The 10,645-nt window shown below is 40.4% G+C and overlaps 1 protein-coding gene across 3 annotated transcripts; it reads left to right on the forward strand.

The window, feature by feature from the left end:
* The first annotated feature begins 780 nt into the window (after positions 1–780).
* On the forward strand, positions 781–4,711 carry LOC114786656 (uncharacterized). 3 transcript variants are annotated; one of them, XM_028973938.1, is made up of 5 exons: positions 781–1,361; positions 2,192–2,225; positions 2,684–2,779; positions 2,852–3,287; positions 3,566–4,711. In XM_028973938.1, the coding sequence occupies exons 1-4, from the start codon at positions 1,170–1,172 to the stop codon at positions 3,283–3,285; spliced, it is 756 nt and encodes a 251-aa protein (XP_028829771.1). In that variant the 5' UTR covers positions 781–1,169; the 3' UTR covers positions 3,286–3,287; positions 3,566–4,711. The 3 variants fall into 3 exon arrangements, with proteins under 3 accessions (XP_028829771.1, XP_028829770.1, XP_028829772.1); XM_028973937.1 differs by having other exon boundaries at positions 2,852–4,711; XM_028973939.1 differs by having other exon boundaries at positions 2,882–4,711.
* Positions 4,712–10,645: the final 5,934 nt, after the last annotated feature.

Here is a 10,645-nt window from a genome sequence, read left to right on the forward strand (position 1 = left end):
CCCAGCTCCCCAGTTTTAACATGTTTTAACATGTAAGGTCAGTTTAATTTCTCAATAGGTTTTTATTTATACAGCGCTTTTTATATTGTCCAATGTCACAAAGTGCCTAATAATAGAAACGTGCTCAAGATCCCTAGAAAGCCAGAGGCAACAGTGGATGGGAAGAATCCCATTAGTGTTTACATTTCAGTTTTCATTATACATTATTCATTGTCACTCCATAATTATTGTTACACATAACTGACGAATCCATGTTTTATAACTTATTTCAACTGTACTTAACAAAAAAAAAATTTTTTTTTTCATCAGTTGAGGCAAAATGGAAGAGTTCTTTTTTTTTCAATAAAACCGCACTGCAAGAAAGTGGGGAAAAGGTTTCAGGGCCACAATGAGAAAATCTTCTTCTTCTTCTTTTGGCTAATTGTTTACCAACATGAAGTTGGAAATTCTAAGAAGTCAGCAGAACACTCTGGGATGTGAGCGGAGAAAGAGGAAACTGTGGCCACTTTGACGTCACTTGAGCGTATGCTCAAGGAAAAGGTCCGGAAGCATTGAAAAACAACAACATTGTCACCATTCACGCAAAGAATACATGGCAGGCTCCTTCTTTTAAATGAGCATGGCGACGACCCACTTCTAGTAAAACATACAGTACTATCACAGCGGATCGTTTGGCGCTTTGACGGGAAATAAACTGCTTGAGACCGAGGTCAGCCGTGGGCCGAAGCCTGAAGGAGGAGAGGAGGCCTGGAACAGGCCCGGCGTGCCCGTGGCGGCCGGAGAGGGCTGAAGACCCATCCGGCCGCGGCGAAGGCCTTCGCTCTGGCGCTTTATATTCTGTAGCTGTCGTCTCATGTGAAACTTTCCGCTTAGGGAACTCAGTAGGCTGAGAAAACACGTCTTGCTATGACTGTCAGAGTCGACCAGAACAAACCACAGCCTGTAATGTGAAGAACATGATCACTTTTCGCTTTCTTTTTTTTTAAGTAACAGCGTAGTTTTAAGAAACGAGAGGGGGAAAAAAACATGACGTTTCCTCTTTCGGTCGCAGACGACAGGAAAAAGCGAAGAGTGCCGAGTCCTGGTGTTACGTCACCGCGAACCCCGGTCATCCTGGCGAACAGAAGACAGGAAAGAAAGAGAGAGAGAGAGAGAGGGGAAACGCGTAGATGAGCCCGAGGGCGAGATCCGTGTGGGGGCTGAGTCTCGCTTTTAGCTCTGTGGTTCCTGCGTCTCCAGGACCTGCTGAGGAGGACATGGGACACAGAGGAGGTTCTCCCAGGGGGACGCGCCTGGTCGCCGCCTGCGTCCTGCTGGCCGCCTCGAACCTCGCCTGCGTCTGCTGGGTCCTGCTTCTGAAGGTGCGGAGCTGTGCTTCTCTTTCTAAAAAAGACTGGAGACATTTATGCAGGGATATTTGGAAGAGTCCTTCAGACTTCTTCATGCTTTTCTGGGATTGTTGATCCCTTACATTCATATTTACATTTACAGCATTTATCAAATGTCCCTTATCCAGAGCGACTTACAGTCAGTAGTTACAGGGACAGTCCCCCTGGAGACGTTCAGGGTTAAGTGTCTTGCTCAGGGACAGAATGGTAGTAAGTGGGATTTGAACCTGGGTCTTCTGGTTCATAGGCAAGTGTGCTACTACCACCCTGACTTTTTGTAGCATATTGTCGGGATGCATTGATGGATCCCTGGCAACCTTTTTATTACCTTTTGAATAATTTTGTTGGAGTTGAGTGATGGTGTCGCTGCTCTCTTTTTCTTAATTCACCCCCCCACCCCCCAAGAAAAATCGATTCAGTAAAGCTGTGAAGTAATGCGCGGGTGACCCCAGGAGACAGCATCCCAGAATAAATGAAGTTCCTGATTCTGTGCAGACCCACTGCCACTGGTGTGTTTTAGACACTTGGCACGGCGCAGGCCTGTCCGCCCGTTCCACAGGTTGCCCAGCACGGCTCAGTCTTCTCTCTTGCTGCCGTGCTCTGGAAGCTTGTAGGCAGTGAGGCTGTGGTGAGGTAGCTGGTTCGGTGGTCTTCCATTGAACTCCGAGCCAGGAGAAAGCAGCAGTTCACACCGGAGACCCCTGCCTTCACGCCGTCTCCATCTTTCTTCTCTTCCTCTTCTGTTACACCAGCCTCACAAAGTTGTGTAAATGTATAAAACATTACAACTCATGTCCCTGCAGGCTAAGTCCAGGACAGACACCGCCTGTCTGAATGGTAAGATGCAAAACTGTATGATTTGATTCCTGTGAATTAATGTGCTTGTAAATTCACACACTTAACCCTGAACATCAAGTTTTGCCCTGAACTTTGAGGGCTTTAGATAAATACCAGTCTTTCTCAGTAGTGTTACTCCTGTTAAGGAACAATGGTTCTAAAACAGTGATGATGTAATAATGAGTTAATTAATTACATTTTTTATAGTTTTTATAGTATAGTTAAAAACACGTAATTTTTCAGTTTGCACGTTCCATTAAGGCCAAGTATTAGTTAGTTAAGTGAGTAAAATTGCATGGCATGCCGACAGTAAAGTTCTCCCCAGATCACTGGCAGAAGGTTCTGCTATGAAGGTTCTTGTTCTGGTGATTTGTTTTAAGTGGTGTGGAGAACAGTTTCCTATGATGGTATCATAAGCTTGTGTATTCATATTTCCCACTCATGCATGACACCCACAGGGCTGTGTTCACATGAATTGACCCCAGAGATACTATCTGATATCTTCAGGAACTTCCAAAAAAAAAATTCTTCAAGGGCTCATGGGATTCTGAAAGGTAATTATTTAAACAATTTGAATGAAAAGCTCAGAAATGCAGATTTATGAAATATAGTTTTCTCTTTTGTAGCCTACAATAATACCAACCTTTCGGAACCAGACTTTGGTCCCCTGGCGTGGGAGGAAGAATGGGAGTCGGAGAAAGTTGTGCTGGAGGAGAACGGTGTGTGGATTACGGTGAAGGAGCAGGGCTGGTACCTGGTGTTTGTTCAAGCCACTTTCCAGCTGTGGAAGGGCATGGCTGAGCCTGCAGACCGCATGAACCTACGCCTCCAGGTTGACATCAAGTTCAGAGAGAATTCGCAGGAGCTATTTGCCGCCTTCGAGGACAAAACTCAAATGCTGACCAACGACACCCTGGCTGCTCGGCTAAGTCTTCCTGTGCTGCTGTGGCTGTCTGAGTCAGATGGGCTGCGGGTTCAGGCCAAGCCGAGGAAGCACATCGTCTTCGCCTCATCACCACATTCCACCTTTCTGACCTTATTCAAATACTCTGACAAATAGAGGTACTAAGAACTGCTCCAGTGAAAATTGAGGGTTTAATTGGTTTAATTTTTATTGGAGCCTTGTGATGCACTTTGCCGTGAAAGCTTTACATACAGAATTGTATCTACACTGAGGTTACCAAAATTATCTTTGTAAATATTAAATGTATAAAATCATAACAACACACCCAGTAGAACGTCAAACGTCTGTTTAATCCTGTATGCTATGTAGACTAGAGCTGCAAATCTTGTCAATCCTCTAACTCTTCGTTCTCAATGTCTATTATTTTGGTGCTCAGGCTCTGGTCAGTCAGCAAACATGAACTCCAGGCAGGCAGGGGGCTTCAGGACGAAAAGGTTGGGAACCTATCCTCTAGATTACATCCGTCACATCCGCCTGGTGGACACTTTTCATCCAATTGAACTCAGTAAAGAAGTGAAGAGTGAAATTCAAGCTCCAGAACAGCCCTGGAGTGAGACGTAAATGGTACCATGCCCACTACCAAGTAAAATAAACAGATTATCAGAGCTTTACTGATTGGTTAACTAATGAATATGACACAACCTCTTGGATGAAAATGTCATGGCACATACTGCATGTCTAAAAATGCAATCTTTTATTTATAATTTATTTATTGTCGTTTGGACTTGGGAAGGGATATTTTACAAAGCATCAAAATACAGAGTTAGATGGTGAAAGCCCTGTGCATCATCCACACATTCTGCCGTCTCTAATAACTCTTTGTGTTATTTATTTTGATTTATTTTTTGGCCTAGGGCCAGTTGAATACCAAGCTAGCCATGAAATTCTTAGCTAATGTCCACATCACTTGTGCTGAAAGATACATGCAGAATTGGCGTGGATTAAACATTATCCATGCCATCAAAGGATTTTGAAGCTGATGTTTTATTGTAAAATTCTTACATGCTACTTCAAAGGAGATAGATGAATGTGCTACCAAAGTGAATATTACTTATTTATTTTAATGAAATGTTTTACCCAACATAGCCTCTTGTAGTTTCTCAGATGATCAATGTTTTAATTGTCTTTGGTTTATTATATGTTTAAATAGTACTGAAGAAAGCATCTGTGTGCATTCTTAACTATTTAACTATCCCTCTTTTCGGGCCGTGAGATGCTTCATTCAAATGTTATCACTTGTAATGTGATTGTATTACCGATGTATTTTCCATATAAATGAAAAGGTTTATACAGATGATAATCTGTATAAACCTGATAGCAAACAACACCCACAAGCAACCACATAATTAAGACAGGATATTTTTTTGTGGTTTATGAAGACATACATTGCTGCTCCCTGGATTGATGTTTTTTCCCCTCAGTTGATTGCAGCTTTGCATTACTATATTTCATGTATTATTCTGAAGCTGTTTGAATGTAATGTTCTGTATATAGATTAATATAAAATAATGTCATATTTATGAGATGGGTTATAATAATATAATTATATGGATTGTAATAAAATGTATTATAATGTAATTATCATCTGACTCAAAAGTTTTTTTTTACACTGTTTTATTTTTTCCATGTATGTCAAGAGAAATATAAATATATATAACAGATATTTTGAAGGAAGCAATAATCAATAACACATTTTTTACATCCCAAAGCATCAGGCATATGAACAGACAATGCCAGTATTACACCGTACAGCTTTTCCCTCTTTATAGATATATAGGAAGTTGCAGTTACTTATTTCCTTTTGTCAATCAATCATGAAATAATATACTAATCTCTACACAATGCAACATTAGAATTACCTGACAGATGGAACACTGGAATGCAGTGGGCAGTGGTGGCCTAGCAGTTAAGGAAGTGGACTCATAATCAGAAGCTTGTAGGTTTAAATCCTGAACCACCAAGGTGCCACTGAGGTCACCTTGAGCAAGGTACCGTCCCCACACACTTCTCTCCAGGTACCTTTCATGGCTGCCCACTAAGGTGATGGTTAAATGCAGAGGACACATTTTGTTGCATGCACTGTGTGCTGTGCTGCAGTGTTTCACAATGACAATCACTTCACTTTCATCCTCAGCTGTTGTTCATTATGTGACCACTAGGGGTCGCACTGCAACTTTCATTAGCCCAACTGACATGGATTGACATTTCTAGAAAAGTCATGCTTGGTAAAATGACAATGGCACAACATTTATATTGGTGTTTTTTCTCCTGTGATAAATATAAAAAACAAACAAACAACATAGGGACAGCATGCCAACTCCTGCCTTTTGAAGTGTGAGGCTGCATTACCTTTAAGTGTGAAGAGTGTGGAAATCAGGCAGGACCAGATGAAAATATTTGCATGTAGACAATATCATGTAACAGGCCACACGGCAGTGCAGCATATAGTGACTTGTCTCACACCTCCGAAGTTGTGGCACAGGTCCATTTTAGGTTCTCTGCTTTCCTCATGTTTTTCAAAGGCATGAAGGCAATTTTAATTTTGAGATTTTTAAAGGAATATCATATTTCCATCAATGTGTTCTTGTTCGTTCGTTGTTACATTTATGAAATATAATAAATATGTCAATTATTTTGAAATAATCACAGCCTCACATAGTTTTTAGATAGAAATGAGAACTAAACCACAGCTTTTGCTTTTTTATTAATTCTATGTGTCAAGGCATAGGTGTGGGAGGAAGAACGATTGACACAGCAGGTGAAAAGTGAAGAGTTTTTTTGGAGCAACACAAATACTGGAATGAATAGAGACAATCCACCATGCCTCACGATGACAGAGGTCCCCTCTGGTGTGTGTCAGTCCACAGTCCACCAAGTGCACACTTCGGCATTGGGACTTACCAGGAAATTACCAGCACAACATGTATATATGACATGACACACAGACAGAAACCCTAATTCTCAGGATGGGCAGCGTATTGTGGGGGTGGAACCAGTGCAGTCATGACACTATGTTAGATTTTTCAACATTTCCTAGACCAAAATGGACCATAGTTGAAAAATGCTTGAACAATGAAGCCACCAATTTCAGTTTCAGCTAAAAGAGGTTTCTTAAAATGAAACTTGTCCAGACTTGCCTGACCTCTGTGATGCTCAGTGTGACATCATTTTGGTTTGTGTGATTCAGTCACTGATGACGAGGTGCACGGCCCAGGTTAGGTAGGTAACAGGGATGGGCAGAGGTGGTTTCCCTCGAGTCAATTATATCAGGGATATGAAAAGGACAAAATGCATGACTCACAAACACAGGCATTTAATAATAAATAAGCAGGGCACGGGGACCTTCACACAGAGTACAAGACGAATCACCAACTTATTATGGGACAAAGCTAAGATTAACACATGACAACAGGGACACAAAATCAGCAACTCATGAACACAAGACCAGTCAAACTCTTTTTATTTATTATACTGCACATACTAATAATGTTATTCAACAATTCCAAAATCACACTTTCATTTACAGGGCAGTGGTGGTCTAGCGGGCAAGGAAGCAAACTTGTAACTAAAAAGTTGCAGGTTAAAGTCCCATAGCACCAAGGTGCAACTGACGTCGTCTTGAGCAAGGTACCATCTCCACACACTGCTCCCTGGGTGTCTTTTCATTGCTGCCCACAGCTCATCTAGGGTGATAGGTTAATGCAGAAGACACATTGCATTCTGTGCACCGTGTGATGTGAATCATATTGCCTACAGCAATCACGTTCCTGTCTACTACCATATCATTGCTTATTTTGCCCTCATATGCAAGCATTACTCACCCTGGATAAGCCTGGGTCTTTCCCAAACCCTGACTTGATCTGTGCATGATGTGTTCAGAATAGCTGTTTGATTGACATGTCATTTGACAGAATTCAACAGACATTTTTTCAGCCTCATTATTCTAATATTTTCACACAAAGACTCAATGTATTCAAACACTGCCCTGTTGGTGTCCAACTGAAAAATATGTGACAATGCATATTAGGAACATTAACCCATCTGGAGTTGAGACTGAAAGTCAAAGAAAAGACAAAAAAAATTTGAATCTGCAGCACAAGACACAAGACACAAAACATGGGTAAAGTGACAAAGGATGAAAACAAGGATAAGGATGAAAACACAGCAAGGACACATTTCTATTGATTACAATAAAAAAATGAAAACAATAAGGGAATCACAAGACCAGGCAAACACAAAACTCTGGTCTGGGAAACACAGAACCAGAGACCCAGTAAATGTTTGGAATGTAACAATTATGTACAGTAAATTATCAGTAAACACCAAGATAAATTTGTCAAGGTTATAAATATATACACATACAGTGGGTACGAAAAGTCATCCAACCCCTTTAAAGTTTTCATTCGTTATATTGAATCCATGCTAAAAAAATATTTTTTTCCTCATTAAATGTACACACAGCACCCCATTTTGACAGAAAAACACAGAATTGTTGACATTTTTGCAGATTTATTAACAAAGAAAAACAGAAATCACATTTTATATAACAAATAAACGAAAGTGATGTGATGGTCATTGTAAAACATATGTTGACACAATGAAATGCATCCTCTGCTTTTAACAATCACCCTTGGTGAGCCATGAGCAGCCATGACAGTGTCAGGATCCGGTCCGAAATGGGGGTTACTCCGGTCCGGATCAGGATCAGGATCCGTACCGGAGTTTCATTGTTGTCCTGTGTAATGTTCCCTAATCGTTTTCACCTGTGTTAATTGTATAAAGCTGCCCTGTTCGTTTCTGTCCGCTGTCAGGTCTTTGAAGTTATGTTCTATGTTCACCAGTGTCTTCGTCTCGGATGTCTCCCCTGTCCTGTGATTCACCAATTAAACCCCTGTTCCGTGATGTCAGGTGAAAGCGTCCTTCATTCTTCGTTCCTCGTCACTCCTCGTCCTCCTCTACGTTCACCCGCCGCGTCATTCCCGCATGGACGTGACAGACAGGCGCCCGGGGAGCAGTGTGTGGGGACGGCACACTGTAAAACCCGATAAGTTAATAGAACTAAAAAAAAAATTGTTGAAACTGATTACATTATAAAAAAAAAAATTTACACTAACTTGACTTTCTAAGTTAAAAAAAACAGTCTTCAATAAGCACTTTTTACTTACAGAATCAAGTAGTTAACTCGTACTTATTAATTACTTGTAACTAAGTAATTAGTTGCTGACTAATATATTTTTAATGTGAAATTTACTTAACATATTTAAGTTCACTTAAGCTTTATAAACTACAATGTGACTTAAAACATTGCTTACTTTTAACTCAAAACTGTACAACTGTCACGTCCCTGTCTGGGGGTCAGGAAAGATGACAACTGGCTGCCAGTTGATGAGGGAATTGGTGGGTGGAACAGTAATCCAAATCTTATTTTACCATTGTTGCTTGCTGAGAATCAACATAAGCATTACATAAAGTGTATGTACTTAGTGGAGTAAACTCAATTTAACAAACTCATTCTTCACCAGCCTCCACAAATTACAACAGCCAAATAATTTTAAACAAGATATTTTATTTAATGTATCTTTTAAATTTTCAAAAAAGTTGATTTATTAAAGGCCTGCTGAATTAGACAATCCAACATTACATTTAACTGCAATAACTACAGTACATCTCTAATTGATTTATTCAGCAGCTGCAACTATGGCAGCTAAGCCATAAGAGATAGGTGGGAATGACATGATAATGTGGTGAGAAATTCCCTGTCTGGGGAATTGATTATCCAAGTTTATTTACCATGGCCATGGGGGGACTCGCAAGAGAACTTCACAAGCATATTTATACCACTGTGGGTAATAAAGGGTAGGAAAGCAGATTCAAGGCAGCTTCGTCATAGAGGCCTGGACAAGGACACCAGAACCTGTTTTGTGTACGTTTGTGTACATCACCAAGGTTTAAAGTGAGATACGAGTTGTTTTCTGACTGTTCCATGAATGAAGGTGAAACACGTGGAGTGTCGCCATTTCTTCCTTCTACACTCCCTCCTTTTGATCATTTTAATGATCACCACTATAGGCACAAAAATGTATATGACCTAAACGTAAGGTGAGGAGTACATAATTACATAATAACGCAAAAATCAAAGAATAATAATGATAATAATGAAAAATTATTATAAGGCAAGCAGGAAAAGAATGCCCAATAATGAAAACAATTAAAAACAAAGCAATCAAGATACAGAATTTTATGTATGCATCATTCTCATCCGAGGATGTGTCAGATTCAAAGCAGGATTGATCACTTTAAACAAGTTACATCATTGTCATCAGGGGTCTGGGGCCTGTTGGGGTTCTGTTGGGAATAGAGAAGGTGAGGAACTTTTTGATCTAAGGTGGTATCAATAAGTCTGACTAACAATGCTCTAAAACAGGGGATGCAACAGCATCCACAGAGAATTACAACAAAGGGGAACAGAGCAAGGGCCATGCAAATGGAGATGGCTAGATTTTTATATTTCCTAAACATATTTTAGTGTTCTTTCAATTGAGCACAGAGGGTTTTGAAGTCATCTACCGCACGAGTCAGCTTCCCGAGAGGAGCCATGTTGTTGGGGATAATGGAGCAGCATTGGTCATCAAAAATGATAAAATTCCACTTTTCTCTGGTAGTAACAGCAATGCGGTTCTGAAAGGCCATAAGTGAGGTGGCTTCAAGTTATTTATGTACTGCTTCAAATCTGTCTCTTGTGAAGTTTGATAAGTGCTGCATATTGTAATTGATTCTAGTTAGGATTGATTCTAGTTAAATAAACAAATAAACAAACAAATAAATAAATAAATAAAGGAATCTATGTAAGTTACTAGATACAGGCAGATTATGAATGGATTCACAATACACAATGCATAATACCTGTCACGATCCGGTCCGAAAAGGGGTTACTTTGTTGTAACCCCCAATGGAGTTTCATTGTTGTCATGTGTAATGTTCCCTAATCGTTTTCACCTGTGTTAATAAATACAGCTGCCCTGTTCATTTCTGTTCGCTGTCAGGTCTTTAACGTTATGTTCCGTGTTCACCAGTGTCAACGTCTCGGATGTATCCCCTGTCTTGTGCTTCACCAATTAAACCCCTGTTTTGTGATGTCAGGTGATAGCGTCCTTCATTCCTCGTCTCCTCGTCACTCTTCGTCCTCCTCTCCGTACACCCGCCTCGTGACAATACCAACATGGAACAAAACATGTAAAATTGTTATGAGTTACTTTCACCATCAGAAACAGGTTTAGGCCCTACAGGAAAAAGGGAGATACCAAGAAGAGCAAAAATCTTGAGTTATAAGACAGGTAAAATTCAGTTCAGGTGGAGTGGGAACAACCTTCAACAATGGCTCTAAACATACAATGCAATCAGATTTTACTGTGTCCCCAGTAGCTTCTGCAAGTAATAACCAGTTATTAGTGTGGCC

Source organism: Denticeps clupeoides, chromosome 3, assembly GCF_900700375.1.
Source record: "Denticeps clupeoides chromosome 3, fDenClu1.1, whole genome shotgun sequence".
In the NCBI taxonomy this organism is placed as follows: domain Eukaryota; kingdom Metazoa; phylum Chordata; class Actinopteri; order Clupeiformes; family Denticipitidae; genus Denticeps; species Denticeps clupeoides.